The following is a 21,259-nucleotide window of genomic DNA, read 5'->3' on the forward strand; positions in this document are numbered from 1 at the left end:
CCCCTCTCGAGCTCTGTCCCCTGGACCTGGCAGGGGGATGCTGGACGCTTGGGTGGGTTGCTCGGGGCCAGGGTACGGGGTGAGCCCCGGGCTCGGGGGCTTGCAGAACGCCCTTCCCTCCCCTCTCCCTGCAGTCCCCCGCTGCCCGGCGCTGGGCCCTGTTTCTCCGGTCTCCTTGGTGACAATCTCCTCGCTCCTCGGCTTGTCTCCAGCACCTGAAAATAGCCGCCGAAAGTGGAGATGCCTGCTCCCTTCCCGCTGCCAGCACCCGGCGGTGGCCGGCCCAGAGCCCGGCTCGGCGCGGCCCTAAGGGCCCGGCCCCATCCCACCCCCCGTGGGGCCGGGGCCACCCGGGACCGGGGCACCCGCCGTGTCCTCGCCTCACCCCGGCCCCCCGCCTCGTCCCTCCTCTTCCTCCCTGCCTCAGGGTAGCGCCAGGGGCTCTGCCACCGGCCGGGGTCCATCTGTCCCCCGGGAGTCCGCTTGGCCCGGCCGCTGCCAGACCCGCTCGCCCACGGCTGCTCCCGGGCCGGGCCGGCGGCGGGCCAAGGGGTGAGCTGGACCTTCCAGAAATAGAAATGGAGCCGGGGGAGAGCGGGACCGGGTGGCCCCTTCCTCGGGGCTGCCCCCGCCCTGAAACCCGGGGAGGGCTGAGCCGGGGCGGGGAGGGGGACAAAGGGTCCCCGGTCCCTCCGGCTGCTGCCCGGCCCGGGGCGGCTCCGGCATCCCCGCGGGACGGGCTGGGGGCAGCGCCTCCGAGCCCCGCTCCGGGGGGCCGGGGGCCAGCGGGGCGGGGGGGGCACAGCTCCCCATCACCCTTCCCTCGCGTCCCCGGGCCCACGGCCATCCCCTCCGGCCCGGTGCTGCGGGGCGGCGGTGTCCCCCGTCCCGTCCCCGTCCCCCCCCCGCCCGGTGGCAAGGCTGGCATTGCTCGCTGACACCCTATCTGCCGGGGCCCCGCCAGCCGCCGGCCCAGAATAGCAGCGCTGCCCCGCAGCCGGTCGGCATGGAGCGGCTCCCCGGCCCCGCCGCGCCCCAGGTACCGCCGCCGTGGGTGGGGGGCCCGGCCCGGCAGCCCCCGGCTCGGGGACAGCCCATCCCCGGGGCGGGGGACGGGGGGCAGCTGGCAGTCCCCTTCCCGCGGCCGGGCAGCCGTGCGGAGGGACAGGCGGAGCGCAGCCTGCCTGCCCCGGCTGTCCCCAACCCCTCGGGAAGGGTTGGGGGACGCTGGCGCGGGGTCGTCTCCCCCCCCCCCCCCCGGCTGGCTCTGGGCTCCTTCGGGAGCTGTGTCACTGCAGGGTGGCTCCGAAGGGTCGGCTCTGCCGGAGGGGTTGTGGTTCGGGGGTTGCTCTTTGCCTGTGCTTTGTTATGGTAGGGTCTCCTGGGGGGCGGGGGGCACCGGGGTCAGCCCCCCCCAGCCCCGGAGATGCCCCCCTTGTTATTGTAGGGTCTCCCGGGGAGGACCTGGTCCCCGGGGCGGCAGGTGGGGCTGGCGGGGCTCCCGGCACGGGAGGAAGCAGAACCGGGATTTACACCTCGGAGTTGGGAGAGGGAGGGGATGGGCGCGGAGCCCCTGCGGGGCGGCGGAGAGGAGAGCCGGGGGGGTCCTGCCACCCCCTGCCCTGACCCGGGGACCCCCACTGCCCCCTCCGAGCGGGGGGACAAGCTGGGCGTCCTGGGCTGGAGCCACCACGGGGGCGGCAGGCTCCGGGGGTCCTGGGCGGGCTGGGGGGCTCTGAAAGGACGGTCCCCTCTGCTCGGCTTGCGGGGGCCGGGGCAGCCGGGTGGGTGCAGGCAGAACCCGTGGGTGGGGGAGAGACTCCTGCTGACCCCCCCTCGCCGTGTGCCCCCTCAGGTGGCACCGCTGGATGCCGCTGCCCGTCCCGAGGAGGAAGGTGGGTAGCAGGCGGGAGGGGGGCTGGCTCACTCATGTAAAGAGCACATCGGTCCCCTGCCCACCCTGCCCATACCCCTCGTCGCCCCGCTCCTCATCTCCTTCCCAGCAGCTCCCAGTGCCCCCCAGGCTGGAGAGCTGCAGTGCTGCAGCACCCCTGTGGAGTGAGGAACGGAGGGGTCCGTGGGGAGCACCCCCTCCTGCCCCAGCCCCCCGCTCCCCACAGGCAGGAGGGTGCTGAGACCTGGCAGCTCAGCTCACCAGCCAGGGCTGGGGTGGGTTTGCCCGCAGGGTTCCCTGAGCCCCCGGGCCCCAGGGAGGAGGGGGAGGAGGAGGAAGAGGACAGGCGGAGGAGCAGGAGACCCGTCACCTTCACGCTGGGCAATGAGATGCTGGGGCTGGGCCCAGGCCCGGAGAGCGAGCTGCAGAGCCCTGACGCCGAGGTCTACATGCACTTCATGAGGAGCCACTGCTGCTACGATGCCATCCCCACCAGCTGCAAGCTCGTCGTCTTCGACATCTCCCTGGAGGTGACCAAGTGGGGGATCGGCGAGGACAGGCAGGGGAGGAAGAGGGCTCGGGGATCCCCTGACCCACTTCCCACTCCACCGGCAGATCAAGAAAGCCTTCGTGGCACTGGTGGCCAACGGAGTGCGCGCCGCCCCGCTCTGGGACAGCAAGACGCAGAGCTTTGTGGGTGAGTGCCAGCAGCGCTGCCGGGCCCCTTCCCCTGCCCAGCAGCCAGCGGTGCGGGCAGCGCTTGCCAGCCCCATGTGTCTCTGCAGGGATGCTCACCATCACCGACTTCATCAACATCCTCCACCGCTACTACCGCTCGCCCCTGGTGAGTGCGGCAGGGAGGGCACGGGTGGGGGTCAGGGCAGGCATGGGACAGGGAGGGGCTGTCCCCACCTCTTCTGGTCCCCTCTTCATCACTAGACCATGACCAGGGGACCCTCTGGGCCAGTCCAGAGTCCGCTTGGTGCCCCTCTGCCCAGCACCCAAGGTGTGATCCTTGCACTTAGGGGGATGGGGTGGGATGCCTGGGGAAGGGGGCAGTGCCCCAGAGTCCCCTCAGTCCCCCGTGGGGCCACCGTGACCAGGGCATCTCCCTGCCCTCAGGTTCAGATCTACGAGGTGGAGGAGCACAAGATCGAGACCTGGAGAGGTAAAAAGTAGGGGGCTGTGGAGGTGGCTGGGCTGGGGATGCGGTGCCGGGCATGTAGGTGGGCTCTGGGGGTGCGGGGCTGTGTGAGCGGTCTGGGGTTCCCCCTCTCCCGCCTCTCTCCCTTGGCAGAGGTGTACCTGCAGGGCTCCTTCAAGCCGCTGGTCTGCATCTCCCCGAGCAATAGGTGAGTGCCTGCCTGCTGGGGGTGTGCCCGGGATGCAGCCATACCCCCCCCCACGATGTCCCCATCACCCACAGCCTCTTCGACGCCGTCTACTCCCTGATCAAGCACAAGATCCACCGCCTGCCTGTCATCGAGCCCATCTCGGGCAACGTCCTGCACATCCTGACGCACAAGCGCATCCTCAAGTTCCTCCACATCTTCGTGAGTGCCAGGGCTGCGCGTGCATGGTGGGTGTGTGGGGGCACGAACAAGGGTGTCAGTGTGTGCGTAGGTGCCAGCCCAGCTCTGCCCTGCCCCGCTGCAGGGCTCCACCATCCCCAAGCCACGCTTCCTGAAGAAAACGGTGCAGGAGCTGTGTATCGGCACCTTCCGCGACGTGGCTGTCGTGCCCGAGACAGCCCCTGTCTACACTGCCCTGGAGATCTTTGTGGACCGCCGTGTCTCTGCCCTGCCTGTCATCAACGATGCCGGTACCTGAGGAGGGGTCCAGTGTCCCCCCAGCTCCCTCTGCTAGTGGCCCCGGCCCCATCCCCACCCAAAAAGCCCCTCATAGCCCTTAGGCTGCCCCTTGGGGTGCAGAGGGATCACGGCAGGTGGTCCCCAGGGCCCTCTCCTCAGCCTGCCTCTCCTTGCAGGGCAAGTGGTCGGCCTCTACTCCCGGTTCGATGTCATTGTGAGTATCGTGTGCGTTTGCGCGCGCGGACACGAGTGTGGCCCCTTGCATGGCATTGGTGGGGTGCTCAAGCCTGCCCGTGCCAACCCAACCCCTGGGCTGTGACACGCAAGTGCAGGCACAGATCTGCCCCGTGCATCCCCACGGCTCGGTGTCCCCTGCTGTGCTGGCACAACGGGGCACGAGGACACGTCGGGGTGCTGAGCGGGGCCACCTCTCCCGCAGCACCTGGCAGCCCAGAAGACCTACAACAACCTGGACATCAGTGTGCGGGAAGCGCTGCGGCAGCGCACCATCTGCCTGGAGGGGGTCCTCACCTGCTACCCCCACGAAACCATGGAGGACATCATCGATCGCATCGCCAAGGAGCAGGTGAGCGGCCGGGGGGCCTCGCGCCGGGGCCAGCCTCCCCTGCCCGCTGCCTGACCTGCCTGAGATGCTCTGCCTGCGCCCACAGGTCCATCGCCTGGTTCTGGTGGACGAGAACCAGTACCCGCGGGGCATCATCTCCCTCTCTGACATCCTCCAGGCCCTTGTGCTCACTCCCGCAGGTATCGATGCTCTTAACTCTTAGTCCGCGACGCTCCATCTTTCTCCACTTGCACCCTCCATTTCTCTCCACTTCAGGTAGGCGCCGTCCCCCACCACTGTGCTCTTATCCCCTCCCTGACACTGGGTCACCCACCTGTTGTCACCTCCCTGCTCCAGCCACCCATCTCTACCCCAGCCAAGCAGGCCCCAGGGGACAGAGGAGGCTGGGGCTGGGGTCCTGCAGTGCTGGGTGCCCAGGTGGGAATGGCAGGACCCGGCTTCTGCTTGTCTCTGGGGTCACAAGGATCATGGGGGATCACTTCTGGAGTCCTGATTCCCGGTGTTGGTGAGGAAGGATGGGGGCATCTGCCATGGAGACACCCCCAGATCCCCATCCAGGCAGCGTGTGGGATATAGGTTTTGCAGGTTGTAGAATCACAGAATCATAGGGTTGGAAGAGACCTTTAAAGGCCATCTGGTCCAACCCCCCTTCCATGAGCAACAAGAGCAGTTTGCTCAGAGCCCCATCCAACCTGACCTTGAACGTTTCCAGGGATGGGGCATCTCCCACCTCTCTGGCCAACCTGTGCCAGTGTTTCACCACCCTCATTGTAAAAAATTTCTTCCTTATGTCCAGTCTAAATCTACCCTCTTTTAGCTTAAAACCATCGCCCCTTGTCCTGTCACTACAGGCCCTGCTAGAAAGTTTGTCCCCATCTTTCTTCTAAGCTCCCTTTAAGTGCTGAAAGGTCACAAAAAGGTCTCTCCAAAGCCTTCTCTTCTCCATGCTGAACAGCCCCAGCTCTCAGCGTTTCCTCACAGGAGAGGTGTCCCAACCCTCTGGTCGTTTTTGTAGCCTCCTCTGGACCTGCTCCAACAGGTTCATGTCTTTCCTGGGCTGAGGGCTCCAGAGTTTGATGCTGGGCTTTGGTCCTGGGTCCTGGTTTTTGGGCTAGATGAGGGTTTCAGGGTGTGATGCACCCCAAGAGAAGAGCCCTTTTTGCCTCAAAGCCCCCCTGAGACCTGAGCCCCTCCAGTGCCATTTCCAGGGGACACGCGGGTGCTGGACCCCCACTTGCACACCCCAGCTGTGCCACCCACCACCAGCATGGCTGGCCCATGGGCCATGGCTGGGCAGAGCCCACCGCCCCCTCCACTCACGGTGGCCCTGGCCACTGACCCCCTGGTACCCACAGTGGCCCCAAAACCCCCTGCTCCAGGGACGGGGGTCACTCTCAGGCTGTGCTGCGACTGCGCTCACCCACTGCCTGGTGACTCCTCGCTGGCCGTGGGTGGACACGGCGCTGGCACCCACTGTGGCACCTGCTTAGGGGTGAACTGGGGAGGGGGCAGCAGGCCCCAGCGTCTAGCTGCTTCCCAAAGGTAATGATGACTTTTTGGGGTGGGGTGAGGGGAACGGGCTTGGGATGCCCCATGCCCACTCATTCCCCCCATGACCAGTTGCTCCACACAGAAGGGGGCTGGGGGGGTGGTGTGTGTTAACCACACCAGACATGGGACCCCACTGCCTCCCCCATTTCCCCATCACAGTGTCCTTGCTCACCCCAACCCTGGGACACCCCCCCCCCATTTTTCCATCACAGCGTCTTCGCTCACCCCATCTGTGGTACCCATGGGGGTGGCTGTGCTGGGAGCTGCTGGGGGGCCATGGGGATGCCCCCCCCCGGCCAGCACCCCCCTCCAATCCCGGGGCTTGCCTCCAAGCCAGGGATGGAGGCAAGACCCTGCTGTGCCCTGTGCTGTCCCTATGGCCACCGGGGTGGGTCGGAGGGCCGTGCTGCAGGGTGCCCATCCCAGCACCAGTGCCCACCGGGTGGGTTACAGCCTCCCACACTCTCTCGCCCCGCAGGCATCGATAGATCCTCGCTCTGAAGACACCAGGGAAGTGCTGTCGTCTCGTCTGCCTCGGGAGTCTCTTGCGTGGCCCTGGGGCTGTGGAAGGAGTCTCGGCCCCGGAGGGTCTCCACCGGGAGGGCCTGCCTGCCTGCTCTGGTCCTGGGGCTCATCTCGACTCGGGGGCCAGATCCTGCCGGCCTCGCCAAGGCAGGGAGTGGGGAAAAGGGGGCCTGGGGATGCCTCCTGCTAGTGAGCACACGGTGGTGCTCGATGGGCACCGTGCCGTCAGGAGCCATGCCATGCCCGCAGCTGGGCGCAGGGACCCGCAAGGCCCCGGGGTCTCAGCCACCCCGCTCCCATCCTGCTTGATTGGGGGGCTTCAGCCATGGCTCCCCCCCAGCAAGCACGGTCCTGACGGCTGCGCTCGGTGCCTGGTAGCGTAGGCTCAGCTGCACACACAGGCTTGTTTATTGTAGGGTCACACAGGGCTGGAGCACCCTGGCAGAGGCATGGCACGCGCTGGAGCTGGCACCAGGACGGGCACTTGCATGGGGACCCTGTGCACATTTTGGGGTGGGTGGGGGGTATTTATTTATTTGTCGGTCTGTTCAGTCTTGTTGTAATAAAGCAGCCCGCTCCAGGCACCGCTGCCTCACCTTTCTGGGGAGCAGCCAGGCACGGCTCCTCCGGAGAGAGAGGGGCTGGGACAGGGTGCTGGTGGCTCGGCAGGGCTGAGGGCACCCAGCCTGGGATGCCCACCGGAACCCGCCGCAGCGAGGGTGGTGTGGGCAGAGCCAGGGGGATGGGACATCAGCTCACGGCAGGTCACGTAGCCCTGATGGCTCCTCCGTGGCAGTGGTTAATGGGTCCCCTTGGGGACAGCAGCCTTGGTGCCAGCAAGGTTTCTGCCTGCTGCTTCCCCCCGTCCAGCTGGGCTCCCCAGCAGCAGGAAGGTGAGGGGGGTTCGCCTTAGGGGTGCCCTGTACCCCCCCTTCCAGGAGCTCAGGCAAGCGGCAACACATCCCCTGCCTGTGGCTGCTGCCAGCTCCGAGTCCCTGCGATGGCCCTGGCTGTCAGCCTCACGTCCCCGCTTGGGGACAGGGAGCGGGGGGAGCTGAGCCAATCCTACCCCGGCTGCTTCACCCAGAGCACGTCCTGCCCCTGTTCTCGTGCCTCCGTATCAGCATCTCGGTGAAATAACGGCTGATAGCGAAAGGTCCTGGGTGCTCCACACCCCCCCCACCCCGTGCTGGCTGGGCCTGCCGGGGACACTATGGCAGCGCCGGGTGGTGACAGGCCCCCTCCCCATCGCAGGGGATGTGCTGCGCTATCGCTCCACTTGCCCAGTGCAAAAACCCCAAAGCCCCAGCAGCGGCTTGACCCTCCCTGGGGAGGCAGGAGGGAAACGGAGGCACGGAGAAGCGGCTGAGGCCAAGGTTAACTGTTCAGAGAGGACCCAGACGTCCTGGCTCCAGGCACAGATCCACGCGCAGCTACACAAGGACAGGACGAAGGAGACACCAAACGGCTGCAAGCCCCCTCCCCGCTTCCCCCCTGCCCCGGCAGAGCTCCCTGGTCCCCGACAGAGCCCAGCTGGGCACGGGATGGGGGGATACAACCCCTCGCAGCGTGTGAAAGGCACAGCAGTTCCCCAAAGCCCCCTGCTGACTTGGGACAGGGGGACACTAGTGCCCCAGGGGTGATTTGGGGGCATCCCCCATCCCCCCCATCTTCCCCACAGCAGGGCTGGGAGCCCCCCGGCCCAAGCTGAGTAGGGGGTGGGTGCTGGGGGGGCGGGTGTGGTGTTTGCTTTTCTGCCCCTCCTCGTAGGGCAGCAGGTGTCCCCGCTCAGCATCCAGGGTTGGGGGGGTGGGCGCACAGTCAGGGGGCCCCTGGGCGAGCGATGAACTCCAGGTTGATGGGCTTGTTGGCCACCAGGACGATGCGGGACACAGATGTCACCTCCACGCCGCGGGGGTCCGGCCGCACCTCGAACGCCTGGATGATCTGCGGGGAAAAGGGGGGTGGCAGTGCCTCGGGGACTCCCTGGGGCCCCCACCCCAGCTTGTGGCGAGTTACCCAGGGTGGTGGGTGACTGCTCACCCTGGCAAGGGCCAGGTGCATCTCCAGCTCGGCGATGCGGCGGCCAACACAGGCACGGACCCCGTAGCCGAAGGGAATGGAGCTGAAGGGGTGGTGAGGGGAGCCGTGACCCCGGAGCCAGCGCTGGGGCAGGAACCGCTCGGGCTCGGGGAAGTAGGTCTCGTCATGGGACATCGCGTAGTGCGCCAGGACGAAGAGGGTCTGCGGGGCAAGAAGGAGGGGGTTAATTACCCCGACCCAGCCCCACACTGTGCACAGCGGGGGTCCCCACGGCACAGCCCCCACTCACATTCTTGGGGAAGAAATAGTCTCCGATGACAATGTCCTTCTCATAGAAGACCCTGGCATTGGTGGGCACCACAGGGTAGACCCTAGGACATAAGGAGAGTTGGTGGGGGAGTAGGAGCCTCCTGTGGACCCCAGAAGGAGAGAGCCACAAGCAGGACAAGGGCGAGCATCTCCTGCTGCTCAGCAGCTCTGTTCCCCTCCCCAGGGAGTGGATGGATGGATGTGGCCCTGAGGGACTGAAATCCAGCCCTGCACCCTGCCCAGCTGGTGCATCCCCTGATGCGGGGGGAGCAGGGACTGCCACTGGAGAAGGGGCCAGTGACCAGGACCCTGGGGCAGGGGTAAGGCTGGGCTGTACCTCAGCGTCTCCTTGATAATGGCCCGAAGCATTGGCATCTTGGGGATATCCTCAGCACCAGGAAACCGGTCGGCAGGCACAACGGCTTTCAGCTCCTGGTACAGGGTCTCCTGGATGCCCGGGTCCCGGGAGAGGTGGTACAGGGCCCAACACAGCGTGTTGGAGGTCTGAGGGAGTGGAGCACCAAGCAGAGTGAGGGAGATGGGGCCAGTACCTGCGCAGCCTTGTGCCAGGCATGGCACCAGTACGGCACCAGACAGCCCCTCCTCTGGTGCGCAGGGAAGCCGGGGGTATGGGACAACGAACACGGGCAAAACTGAGGCAGGGAGCAGGGTAAGGAGCAGAGCAGAGGACAAGGTCTGTACTGACCGATCCCTGAGGGTTTGCCCCTGTGGGGCATCAGCCCCCCAGCCACCAGCCCAGAGCTCACAGGGGCTAGGGAGCGCAGCCAAGGGTGGCCCCCGGGATCCCCCCTGGCACGGAGCTCAGCAGGGATCCCCCAGCAGCGGCCGCCCAGCTCTCACCGTGTCCACACCAGCCAGCAGCAGCTCAGCCACGCTGCCATAGACCTCGTCCAGGCTGAGCCTGCCGCTGGCCAGCAGGTAGCTCAGGTAGCCGGACACCTCCTTGCCCCGCTCCACCTGCCCCTCCAGCTCCTCCATCTTTCGGTCAATCAGGGTCTTGCCTGCAGGGACAGAGAGCAGAACCCAGCGCTGACAGAGCGAGGGTGGCCAAAAGGACACACGCTGGGGGCTGCCCCCACTTTGAGGGTCCTTAGGATGTCCCATCCCACCGTGCCGGGCTCCCATCATCACCGCTCACCAAAGGCGAAGATGGTGTCCCAGCTGTCCAGGTAGCGGTCCCAGAAGGGCAGCACCTTACGGCTCCATCGGGGCAGGACAGTGGCGAAGATGGAGTTCTTGAACATGAGGTTGATGGAGTCGATGAAGCGCTGGGTCTCAGCGGGGACCTGCTGCTTCAGGCACCCGATCCGGGTCTCGAAGAGGATGTAGGAGATCCCTGTGGGGGAAAGGCCTCATCCCAGACCCCCGCAGGGACGGGAAGAGTGGGGCCGGGCAGGGGCAAGGGGGAGGACCCCCCCTACCTTCCAGGGTGAAGCGGTACAGCAGGTTGGCCACGTCCCCCACCAGCACCCCTGAGGGGCTGCGGCTCCGCTCGTCCCGCAGCCTCACCATCAGGTCCGACACCACCTCCCCGATGGCGTCCGCGTACAGCACCGCCTCCGAGGGCTTCAGCAGCCGCTTGTTGAGGACCTGGCGCAGGCGGTACCAGCGCTCCCCTTCCCTGTGTGGGGACGGGGCTCAGCGCCAGGGGCATGGGGCAGTGGCCGGCGGTAACTTCCCAATCCCTGGGAGCATCCTCCCCACTCCGGGCTGGAACCACCCCAGGGGGTCTTCCCACCCCCACGGCCGTGCCCTTCTGCTTGGGGGGGACACGCTGCTTGCAGGAGAGGGAGCGATGCGAGCTGCCACCTGGGCCTTACACCCGAGGAAGGGACAGGAGCTGCCTGCCGCCCCGCAGAGCGCAGCCAGGGCAGGACTCACTCGGTGAAGGGTCCGTAGGGCAGGCGCCGGGTGTCCCGGTGCTCCTTCCACAGGGCCATGTCGCTCCGCATGGGGTATTTGCCCTCCTGCCGTAGCAGCTGCTCCAGCACCACCGGGCTCCCGATGTTGATGTTCTCATAATGCCCAAAGGTTGACTTCCAGATGGGGCCGTAAATGCGCCGGGACATCAGCTGCGACGCACCATAGCATGGCAGGGTGAATGGGACATGGACAGCACTGGGGCTGGATCAGTCCCTCCCTGCCCTGCATGCATCCAGCACGCTCTGCACCCACCCCAGGGACCCCTCAGCACCAGCTGGAACCAAGTACCCACCTCTGATCCCACCAGCTGGCACCATCCTTGAAGTGCTCTGCTGACAGCTTGGGCGGGTGTCTCCAGGCACCAGCACTGAGCACACCAGGCACTGACCCCTGGCACAGGCTGGCACATCCCTCACCCGCCCCAGAGACACACGGAGGGGCTGGTGGGTCTTTTGGGGAAGCAAGGCCACGAGGGGACAGCAGGGTCAGGGACAACGGCCAAGCACAGGGCTCTGCCCACAGCAGCGGCTGTCGGTAGGTCCAAGCCCCGCTGCCTCCAGCTCTGCTCGACCCAAGGACAACAGTCCCTGCGTGGGTCCTTGAACCCACCACCCGATAAGGGTGGTTAATGATCACTGGTGGGAGGGCAGCGCCAGGCTGGGGCAGGACCGGGCTGTTCCCAGGGCAGGTGCCACCCCCGGGTCATGGCCCGGGGGCCACAAGCTCACGAGACAGCCAGGGAACATCCACCAGCATCGGCCCCGCTCTGGGCTCCGACAGCCGCAGCTGCCCTCTCCTCAGCCGCACCCAAGGGTGCCATGCCTGCTTTCTTGTCGGGGAGCACCGTGACCCCCGAGTGCATCCCTCGGGGGCAGCCACGCACCGCTTTGCAAGTGGATCTGGGGTGCCACGTCCAAGGGGTGCTTTGCATCCCACCCAGGCACTGCCAGAGCCCCTGCGGAGCGGGGCCGAGTCCGGGGGGCTGCAGGGGACCTAGCAGGGAAGCCCTGGTCCCCGTTCCCCGTGGCTGCGGGGATGCACGTGGTACAATCTCCCTTGGTGACTGACTGCATCGCAGCCTGCGCCTGGATTCAGCTGGATTCGTCACCGCGGGGAGACGTTCCTCTTGCGTGGTGGCAGGAGGAGGGGGGGGTGACACACAGCTGCCCTGGTGCCGCAGGTGGCTCGCTGGGCGAACGTGCTGTGCGGGGCCACAGGCAGCTGCGGGCCAGGCTGAAGGCTGCCCACCGGCATCTGCAGGCAGCCAGGACCCGCCACGGCGCAGGCCTCGGAGAACAGGGCTGAGAGAAGCCGGAGCTGCCGGGATCCAGGGAAAGGCACTTCCAGAGCGTGTGGGCATCTGAATGGAAAGCCGGGCTGCGCTCGGAGCCCCAGGGGCAGGAGGGAGCAGCAGGGAGCTCCCGCGCCCGCTGCCCGAGACCCCGCTGGCCTGTGACAGCCCCTTCTCCAAAGAGCGGTGCCCGCTGCTCTGCGGCGCCAGGGAGGCCTGATCCCGCGCGCTCCTCCGGCCGGTCGCAGCTCCAGGCCACTGGAAGCCACTGCCTGGCGTGTGGCCAGCCAAGCCCGTCGCTTGCTTCATCCGACGTATGAGGAAGTGTTGACAGAAGAAAACAAACGCCTCTGCCTATCCCTCCCCTGCCTGCCTGGGTACCATCTGCCCAAACACCTGCCTGGCCGCCTGCCCCCCACCCCCAAGACCGTGGCCCCTCCAGCCGGGGCGGCTCGGGCTGCCGGGGGAGGCCAGGACCCCGTGAGCCACCCCTAGACCTTTGCCCTCGGCTGCCCGGCCGGCTCGGGGATGCCGGAGCAGCCCCGGTTTGGCAGGACCCTCCTGATGCCACCCGGTTCTGCGCTGCCGGCCCCAGCATCACCCCCCCCGCTGCAGGGGTGCTCCCCGCCGCCCAGCCCCTCCTCCCCCCGGCCCCGCCGCCCCCACTCCGCTCCCCGCCATCACCCGCAGGCTGCTCCCGCCCTCCCCCCCCAGCACACCCCACCTTGCCCCCGGCACGCACCCACTCCCCGCCTCGCACCCCCCCCCCCCAATCCCACATCGCAGCCCACCCGGGAGCTTCTCCACCCCCCGCAGCCCTCCGAGCCCCCGCACCCGTGCGGGGTCCCCCGGGCCGGTCTGCCCCGGCGCACCTGGAGCCGGTGCGTGTGCAGCAGGTAGCCCCGCAGGAACAGCCAGACGAAAGTCCGGAGCAGCCCCGGCCCCGGCAGCTCCTCCGGTCCCTTCAGCCGCGCCGGCCCCGCCGCCGCCGCCGCCGAACCCCCGGTCCTGCGCGGCGGCTCCGGGCTGCTGCGGGGCGGCGGCGGGCGGGGGCGCGGGAGCAGCGGCAGCAGCGCCCGCCGGGCCCCACCGCTCGGGCCCGCCATGCTCCGTCGGCAGCGGACGGGACGGGGCGGGGAGGGGAGGCACCGGGAGGAGGGTGGGGGGGCGGGGGGCGGCACCGGAGGCGGTGCGGGGGGCGGTGCGGGGGCGGCAACCGGGTACCGGCAGCGGCAACCGAGCATCGCGCAGCCGGTACGGCGCACCGGGTGCTGCGCACTGGGTACCGGCGCCGGTACCGGCTGCTGCGCGGCAGGGACCGGGCAGCGCGTACCGGGCACCGGCTGCCTGCTGCTGCTCACCTGCTACCAGGCCGTGGGTCCCGGCTGCGGCACACCGGGTCCCGGCTCTGGCACACCGGGCACCGGGCGCTGCTCGGCAGCATCGCGCACCGGGTGCTCAGTCCTCGGAACCGGCATCGACAGTGCCCGGTGACATGAGCCAGGTACTGGGTGCCACGATGGCAGCTGGCTGCTGGCACTGGCACGGCACGGTGGGTGCAGCACCCTGGGCACAGCACGGAGTGCGGCACCGGCACTGATACCAGCAAAAGGGCAAGTGCAGGGTCCTGCACCTGGGGAGGAACAACCCCATGCACCAGTACAGGCTCAGGGCTGACCTGCTGGAGAGGGACCTGGGTGTCCTGGTGGACGACAGGTTAATCATGAGCCAGCAGTGTGCCCTGGCTGCCAAGAAGGCCAATGGAATCCTGGGGTGCGTTAGGAAGACTGTGGCCAGCAGGTCAAGGGAGGCTCTCCTTCCCCTCTACACTGCCCTAGTGAGGCCTCATCTGGAGTACTGTGTCCAGTTCTGGGCTCCCCACTTCAAGAAAGATGAAGAGCTACTGGAGAGAGTCCAGCAGAGGGCTACGAGGATGAGGAGGGGACTGGAGCATCTCTCCTACAAGGAAAGGCTGAGGGAGCTGGGCTTGTTCAGCCTGAAGAAGAGAAGGCTGAGAGAGGACCTTATAAATGCTTACAAATATCTCAAGGGTGGGTGTCAGGGGGATGGGGCCAGACTCTTTCCAGTGGTGCCCAGCGACAGGACAAGGAGCAATGGGCACAAACTGAAGCAGTGGAAGTTCCGTCTGAACATGAGGAAGAACTTCTTCCCTCTGAGGGTGATGGAGCCCTGGCACAGGCTGCCCAGAGGGGCTGTGGATTCTCCTTCTCTGGAGATATTCAAGACCCACCTGGACAAGGTCCTGTGCAGCCTGCTGTAGGTGACCCTGCTCTGGCAGGGTGGTTGGACTAGATGAGCCACAGAGGTCCCTTCCAACCCCCACCATTCTGTGATTCTGTTGCACGTGGACAGTGGGTGCTGGATACTGCTCACCAGGCACCAGCACTGGCACTGGGCACCAGGCACCGCCGCCACCCTGCCTCCATCCCCTCCCCCTCATGCCCCTGTCTCTGCCCTGTCCTCTGCACTGCAGGAAGGTGTCCCAGGGAGCTGGGTCCAAGCAGTCCCAGGACGTTGGCATGCCCAGTGCGGCTGCTGGCGACCCAGCTTCACGCCATGGAGAGCGTGGCACCAGCAGGCCAAGCTGTCCAGCCCACAAGCAGGGCTCTGTTGCGGCGGTGTCCGGGGCCGTGGGTGCAGGGTATGTCCCCTCTGGCCAGCCTGGCACTGCCATCAGGTCTTGGGGCCGTGGGGCAGGGCACTGCTCTGCCCGGGTGTCACCCCTGGGGCAACCGGCGCCGTGCCTCTGGCCAGGACATCCCGGCACTGGTCATTAACCTCCCTTATCGGGTGGTGAGTTCAAGGTCCCGGACAGGGACGTTTTGTCCCCAGGTTGGGCAGACCTCTGAGCCCCGTGAGTGGCTGTTGCGTGTGTCCCCTCCGCTCCGCCCCCGTCCTGCCTCGCTGGGGACTGGGGGATATCCCAGGCTGCGGGGCCGGGGCTGGCAGTGCAGGATCCGGGCACCCCTGTGCCTGCGGACACCTGTGAGCGTCCCCGGGCTGGGACAGCCACGCGTGAGCTCCTGCCGCCATCTCATGGCTGTTCACAGCCAGCGCTGCAGCTCGCCCTGCCCCAGCCGGGCCCCAGGGCCGGGGGCGGCAGGGGACCCCCAGGCCCCAGCCCTGCTCGGGGCTTCCCAGCCTGGCAACCCCCGGCTCTCGCTCCCGGTGGCAGGAGACACCTCGGCCTCTCCCAGGCTGCTGCGGTTGCGTTTCCCCTTGATACGAAGTGGGACGCTGTCGCTTCTTTCAGCTCAAAACTATTGCCCCTTGCAAAAACAGTAAAAACTACAGGCCCTAGTAAAAAGTCTCCGTCTTTCTCATAAACCCCTTTATAGATTGGAAGGCTGCAGCAAGGTCTCCTGGAGCCTTCTCTTCTCCAGGCTGAACAGCCCCAGCTCTCTCAGCCCTTCCTCACAGGAGAGGTCTTCCCGCCACCAGATCATTTTTGTGGCCTCCTCTGGACCCGCTCTGGCAGGTCCACACTTTTGTTCCTAGGACCACAGAGCTGCATGCAGTACTTCCAAGTGGGGTTCTCAGGAGAGAGGAGCAGAGGGGGAGCATCACCTCCCTCGGCCCCGCTGGCCACGCTTCTTGTTTTGCAGTCCCAGATATGATTGGCTTGCTGGGCTGCAAGCGTGCATTGCCAGCTTGTATACTGTTTTTCATCCATCAGTATCCCCGAGTCCTTCTGCACAGGGCTGCTCACTGTCCATCCATCCATCCATCCGTCCTTCCGTCCGTCCGTCCATCCATCCCCCAGCCTGTACCGGCGCTGGGGTTGCCCGGACCCGGGTGCAGGACCTCGCCCTTGGCCTGGTGGCAGGGCAGGCTTTCCCACCGAAGCGGCTCCCCGGGCCGGCCCCCGCCGCCTCCCGCAGCCCGGTCGGGCCGGGGGGTCACTCGCAGCCCCGGTGCTTTCCGCTGCCGCCGCTAGGCTGCGCTCCCCGCCCTCGGACCGGCGGCGGCGGGGGCTGCGGCGGGGCCGGCTGCCAGCGCGGTGGGGGAGCCCGTGCAGGGAGAGGGGGGGTAGGGTGAGTCAGACATCCCCCCCCCCTCCCCCCGAGCAGCCCGAAGGGGACTTCCGAGGGGAAGCGGCTGGGCCGTGACACATCCGCAGCTGGAGGATGCCGCGGGGAGCCGGGGGCATCGCCAGCTCCCGGGGAGCACCCCGATGCGGGACCAAATCTGTCCCCAGCTTGGTGACAAGTGGGGCAGAGGCGGGAGAATCCAGGGAATAGGGAGCTGGGGCTGGCAGGTCGTGTCCTGTGTGTCCTTCTGCCCCAGGAAAGCTGCCACTCCACTCATCTCACAGCCGCACCGCCAGGTCCGGCTTCACCCGATCCCGTGGAACCGTGGGTGCAGAAAGAGGCACTGTGGGATCCCCTCGCTGCTCTGCCCCTCTGCGAGGGGACCCTCAGCCCGCCCACCACATGCTGCTCATGGAGTGCTGCCCCCAGCACGGAGGGTCCTGCTGCTGGGACGGAGTGACAGCTTCTTTACGTGACTGGTGCAGTGTCAGCCAGGGGCTGGAAATTTTTCCCAGGGCTGCATCCACTCACCCCCATTTGCTCTCCCACAGCTGGGGGGGGGGAAGCGGGCTGTCCCAGGGGAGGGCATCCCCTGACTCACCCCCAGGAAAGCCCAGGCTGTGAGAAGGCTGAGCATGGGGTCCTGGAGACCGTAAATAGCCCACAGCATTTAACTGGAGATGGCCCGTCACATCAGCTGTGTGTCACCACACTGTCACTGCCTGAGTCACGAGCCATGCTGGGGCCAGTGGGGCTGCACGGGGGGGGCATGGGGAGACCCAGAGGGATGAGGACAGATCCAAGGCCTGGAGACAGCTGCTCTTCTCCCACATAGAGGGTTCAAGTGGTACACTCTTGTCCCTCTCTAAAAGGTCCTCATCTCCTCTTTTCCCTCTGTGTGACCCCCTCGGACATGGGCAGGGGCTTGGGGACAGCACAAAGCTTCTGAAACAGGAGGTAAATCCACCAGCACGATGGTGTGTCCACACACAAACCACGCGGGGCTCAGCACCCAGCAGCAGGCTCTGGTCCGAGCTCCCCCTGCCTTGTGCCCCGCAGGACCCCGGCGAGCCGGGACCTTTCCCCGAGGACGTGGGAGCGGGATGCTGGAGTGAGCCCGAGGCTGGCGGCCTGTTATCACGGGAGACGGGAGGCAGCCCCAGGCTGCTCTCAAGTGGTGCTAGCTGATTAGTGACTTCAAGTGCCCGCGGAGTTATTCTAAGTCAAGTAGGCGCGAAGGGAGCCGACCTGGGACTGGCGAGACCAGCGCCGGGATTTACCGGGGTGTCCCCCATCGCCTCTGCTCCCCGCCAAGCCCTCTGAGGTGGGGAGGCGTCCCCCCCTCCAGCCGCTCCCCCTGTCCCTTGCTCCTCCTGCAGAAGGCTGTTTGCTCCAGCCCAAAGCAAACCTGATTTTATCTCCCGACTCCAGTTCCCTTGGCTGTGGGCCACGGTCGATGCCTCCCACGCAGAACTTGTGAAGCCCATTCGGGGACCCGCACACAGAGCGGGCTGTGTACGCTGCCACATGACATCATGTTTACGGCCTGCGGGGGCCCAAGGACACCCCCTCCCAGCAGCATCGCTCCCAGCCCAAGAAATGTGTGTCCTTCCCGTGGCCAGACAGACGGATGTGCGGGCAGCTGGAGGGAGCAGGAATGGCCACCGCACCGTGCCTGCCTGGAGAGGGGTGGTTTCAGCATTGCTGCACTGCAAGCCAGGCTCCCCGGCCTCAGTTTCCCCTCCAGGCAGTGGAGAGCAAATCCTCTGTTAGCAGCAAGGGTGCACTGCTGCGGCGGCACAAGGTCAGGCCCTCGAGTTGCTGCGCAGAGAGAAAGGCATATTTGCTCCCCTTGGGACGTGGATGTTCCCTTCTCTCCCAGGATGGAGCTGGGCCTTTTCTGCTGCTGTGTTAAACTGAGGTTGTTGGGAAAGAGCAACAATGTCCAGAACCACAGGGGCTCACTGCGGAGTGCTAGGGCCGTTCTTTCTCCTGTTCATCCATCCATCCTTCCACCCACACATCCATCCATCCATTATCACTTGCATGCAGCTTTCTATCTCGCAGCCATCTCTCCATCCATCTGCCGAGCTGCCTGTGCGCTCACCCATCCATCCATCGACACACATGTGCATCACCCTTCCCACCCACCCCCACGCCTACCTGCCCGTCCATCCAGCTAGCTACCCACCCATCCATCTGTCCATCCTCCTATTCATCCATCCATCCATCCATCCATCCATCCATCTGTCCGTCCATCCATCCATCCATCACCAGCCGAACAGCCCTCCTCGGGGGTACGGTGCGTGCCCACGCCTGTGCTCACGTGCTTGTGTGGGACACGCTGGCCATGCAGAGCACCACGGGCAGGGATGTCCCGGCCTGTGTCCGGCCGTGGGGCAGGGGCCGGGAGCGCTGGCTGGGGGGAGGCAGGGGACCCGGCTAATTTAAGAACAAGCCCTGCGGTCGCTGTCAGCGCCGGGCGGCTCTGATCTGGGGACAGGTCCTCGTCAGCTCCGCTCGCCGCCCGCCGTCCTGACATTCAAGGGCTCTGCGCCCCGATAAGGCCACAGACGCTCGACCCCGGAGGCGGGCAGGGCTGCAGCCAAGCCTGGGGGACCCCCCAGCAGTGAGCTCTGGCATGGCTGTCCCCAGATTCCCCGTCACCCCAGCTCCACTCTGCTTCTGTGTTTGCACTGGTTGGGGAGCTCAGCCCTGGGGCTGCTCTCTGCTTTGGGCACCGGATTGTGCCCTTTGTCACCACCAGCTCCCACCGGTGACATGACCCCAGGGAGGGCTCCATCCCCAGTGTCCCCCCAGCCGCCACCATCTCCTCCACTGGCCGTTACCCCGCAGCGGAGTCCTCTGGCAGCGAGCGGCCGTGAATGGGGACCATGTTGTTTTAATAAGATCATTCTGCTCCTGCCGTGAGGTCGCAACCCCAGGCTTATGACATCACAGCGCACTGCCATGGAGACGCCGGGATGTCACAAACACAGCTCGATGACCTCACTGCAGGAGCAGGAGATGGGGCCAACCTGGGTTTGATCGCCAGTGTCCTCGGGAATAAAGGAGGGGAGGGACGCTGGGAAAGTATGCGGCTGCTGAGTGCCGGGGTGTTTGGGTTGGAAATCGCCACGCTTTCCCCGCAGCGGGAAAGGCCCGTTCCTTCCTCCCCCTGTCCGCTCCTTCGCAGCAGCCAGAGCCCCCCCAGCCTCGTGGCTGCAGGGCAGGGGGGCTGGGGGGAGCGGGGAACCCCCGTCCCTGCCCTTGGGGCTATGTGATGGGGAGCGAGAGCCGGAGCTCAGTGCAGCACCACAGCACCAGCATAGGGGCAGAGGTGGGTCGGGGAAGGGGGCTGTGTCCCAGAGCAGGATGGGACACTCGGGGGGGTGCTTTGTCCCAGGAGCAGGATGGGGACCACTGGGGATGCTGTCACACGGGACAGGGTGTCTGGGGGGGGTCTCCTCTGCCCCAGGGGAAGCCCAAAGCCGTGCTGCTGCATGGGGACATGATTCACCATCACAGCACCCTGCAGCTGGACCCCAAAGCACCCCTTGGCCCTGCCCAGCCACCCAACAGCTGTCCCCTCCCCAGTCCATAACCGGCAGCATCTCTGGGGGACCACCCCTGTTGCCACACCACCCTTCCCCGCCACAGCCCAATTCTCCATCCTCCGCACTCAGACCACGCCACTGGGGAAACCGTGGCTGGTTGGGGGGACACCCGCCCCCCCACCACTCTGCTGCAGGGGTACAGGGGTGCCTGCTCTCCCCCTGCATCCCCCATCATTAATTTCTATCAGTGGCCAAGCACGGCCGGGGCTGCCCAGGGGTGGCCGAGGAACACGGCGCTTTCCCCTCATAGCAAAAATAAATACATTAAAATTCTTGCAGGAGGCAGAAGAATGCGGGACGGCAGGAAAAAATTGTTTTATAATTTGTAATAACACAAAAGCCGGAGGGGGGGGGGGCAAGCTGCAAGAGGCGAGGGAAGGCAGAGACAAAGGATCAGCTGTGGAGGAGAAGGCTGCTTCGAGGTAGTGGTAGTGGCATCCCTGTCGCCCATAGCCCTGTCTCAATGCCACCACTGTGGCCTTGTCCCCTGAAGGATGTGGCCCTTTGGGTCTTGTTGTGGAAGGGGGGGTTAGGTGAGCACACTCCTGGGGCTGGGGGAGCAGGCAATCACCCCCCGGCTGCTTAAGCAGGTCTCGGCATCTCCAAGTCTCAGTTTCCCCCTTGTTAAAGGGAGATTTTTATGCAATGAGGAGAAAAGCTGTGAGACAGGGGTGAACCCTGGGCATCCCCCTGGTCCCAGCCCCCCTGTTACAAGCACAAGGCAAGGAGCCCACCTTTGCCCATCCCACCCCACCAGCCCCTCTCGGGGATTTTCAGGACCTGGGTGCCGTTCCCACGTAGATGCTGGGGGCACCAGGAAGCCCTGTCCCCCTCCAGCCTCGTGCGGTGCTGGGACGTGACAAGGCGAGTCGCTGTGCGCCAGCCGCACCTGCTCGCAGGGACGGGGCTCCCCCTCCTCCCGCTCCCCTCTTCGGGGCAAAATCAAAGGGATTTTTCTGCCCTTAGGAAATCAGATAAAGGCTTCTCACCTGCCCCACGCTGCCTTTGCGAGGAGGCCGGGCGTGCGGGGCCGGGGGACAACAGGCACTTTCAACACGCCGGCAGACGAGCCGTGGGTTGCAGCGAGCCAGCCGTCGTGGAGCTCTGCCCGCAGGGGCTGGGGCCCCCGGCACGGTGTCAGCCTGTCCCCGGCCTCGGCAGGGGTGTCCCCTCCCCAAGAGCTGGCTGTTGCTGACTTCTCCCCTAAATCTGAGGCGATGGGGTTCCCGTGGGGCAGGTGGGATGAAGGCTGGTGGGTGAAAGTGAAAGACACCGTGGACCGGCCAGGGTACAGCAAGCCAGACGCAGTGCCCAGCTCAGGGAAGGTCCCCGTGTCCCTGTGCTGGAGCCGGGACAGCTCGAGCCTGGTCACCACGCCAAGGGTGCAGACTCGGAGCCCAGTCCCTGCCTGGCAGGGCAGGGAAGGAGCAGGTGCGAAACCTTTAGAGGTGGTGGGAGTCTCTGCACCCAGGAGGGAGAGGAGAACCCTGCCGAACTGCAGACAAAACCTGAGTCATTCACCACCAAATGCTGCTGCCCGGGAGTGAACGTGCCCAGGTGAAGGGGAGAAGCCATGCGTGACCAGGACAAGCCAGGGGCTAAAGATGGGCAGGGGATTGGGGGACAGAGCCTAAAT

The 21,259-nt window shown here is 66.1% G+C and overlaps 2 protein-coding genes across 9 annotated transcripts; one reads left to right on the forward strand and one right to left on the reverse strand.

The window, feature by feature from the left end:
- The first annotated feature begins 963 nt into the window (after nucleotides 1–963).
- PRKAG3 (protein kinase AMP-activated non-catalytic subunit gamma 3) lies at nucleotides 964–7,002 on the forward strand. 7 transcript variants are annotated; one of them, XM_075429849.1, is made up of 14 exons: nucleotides 965–1,039; nucleotides 1,856–1,895; nucleotides 2,186–2,424; nucleotides 2,510–2,591; nucleotides 2,680–2,738; nucleotides 3,017–3,062; nucleotides 3,192–3,246; nucleotides 3,321–3,447; nucleotides 3,551–3,716; nucleotides 3,882–3,919; nucleotides 4,145–4,291; nucleotides 4,377–4,470; nucleotides 4,547–4,708; nucleotides 6,321–6,434. In XM_075429849.1, exons 1-14 carry the CDS (start codon nucleotides 1,007–1,009, stop codon nucleotides 6,341–6,343), a joined length of 1,311 nt encoding a protein of 436 aa, XP_075285964.1. In that variant the 5' UTR covers nucleotides 965–1,006; the 3' UTR covers nucleotides 6,344–6,434. The 7 variants fall into 7 exon arrangements, 6 of the variants coding, with proteins under 6 accessions (XP_075285963.1, XP_075285965.1, XP_075285964.1 ...); XM_075429848.1 differs by lacking the exon at nucleotides 3,551–3,716 and having other exon boundaries at nucleotides 964–1,039; nucleotides 6,321–7,002; XM_075429852.1 differs by lacking the exons at nucleotides 4,377–4,470; nucleotides 4,547–4,708 and adding an exon at nucleotides 4,471–4,546 and having other exon boundaries at nucleotides 967–1,039.
- A 731-nt stretch (nucleotides 7,003–7,733) lies between these two features.
- On the reverse strand, nucleotides 7,734–13,213 carry CYP27A1 (cytochrome P450 family 27 subfamily A member 1). Of its 2 annotated transcripts, none has more exons than XM_075429846.1 (9): nucleotides 12,827–13,213; nucleotides 10,622–10,812; nucleotides 10,162–10,361; nucleotides 9,879–10,076; nucleotides 9,581–9,741; nucleotides 9,057–9,223; nucleotides 8,700–8,781; nucleotides 8,411–8,611; nucleotides 7,734–8,314 (listed from the first exon to the last, which is right to left on the reverse strand). In XM_075429846.1, the coding sequence occupies exons 1-9, from the start codon at nucleotides 13,196–13,198 to the stop codon at nucleotides 8,189–8,191; spliced, it is 1,698 nt and encodes a 565-aa protein (XP_075285961.1). In that variant the 5' UTR covers nucleotides 13,199–13,213; the 3' UTR covers nucleotides 7,734–8,188. The 2 variants fall into 2 exon arrangements, with proteins under 2 accessions (XP_075285961.1, XP_075285962.1); XM_075429847.1 differs by lacking the exon at nucleotides 12,827–13,213 and adding an exon at nucleotides 10,956–12,538.
- Nucleotides 13,214–21,259: the final 8,046 nt, after the last annotated feature.

Source organism: Opisthocomus hoazin, chromosome 9 (assembly GCF_030867145.1).
Source record: "Opisthocomus hoazin isolate bOpiHoa1 chromosome 9, bOpiHoa1.hap1, whole genome shotgun sequence".
In the NCBI taxonomy this organism is placed as follows: Eukaryota; Metazoa; Chordata; class Aves; order Opisthocomiformes; family Opisthocomidae; genus Opisthocomus; species Opisthocomus hoazin.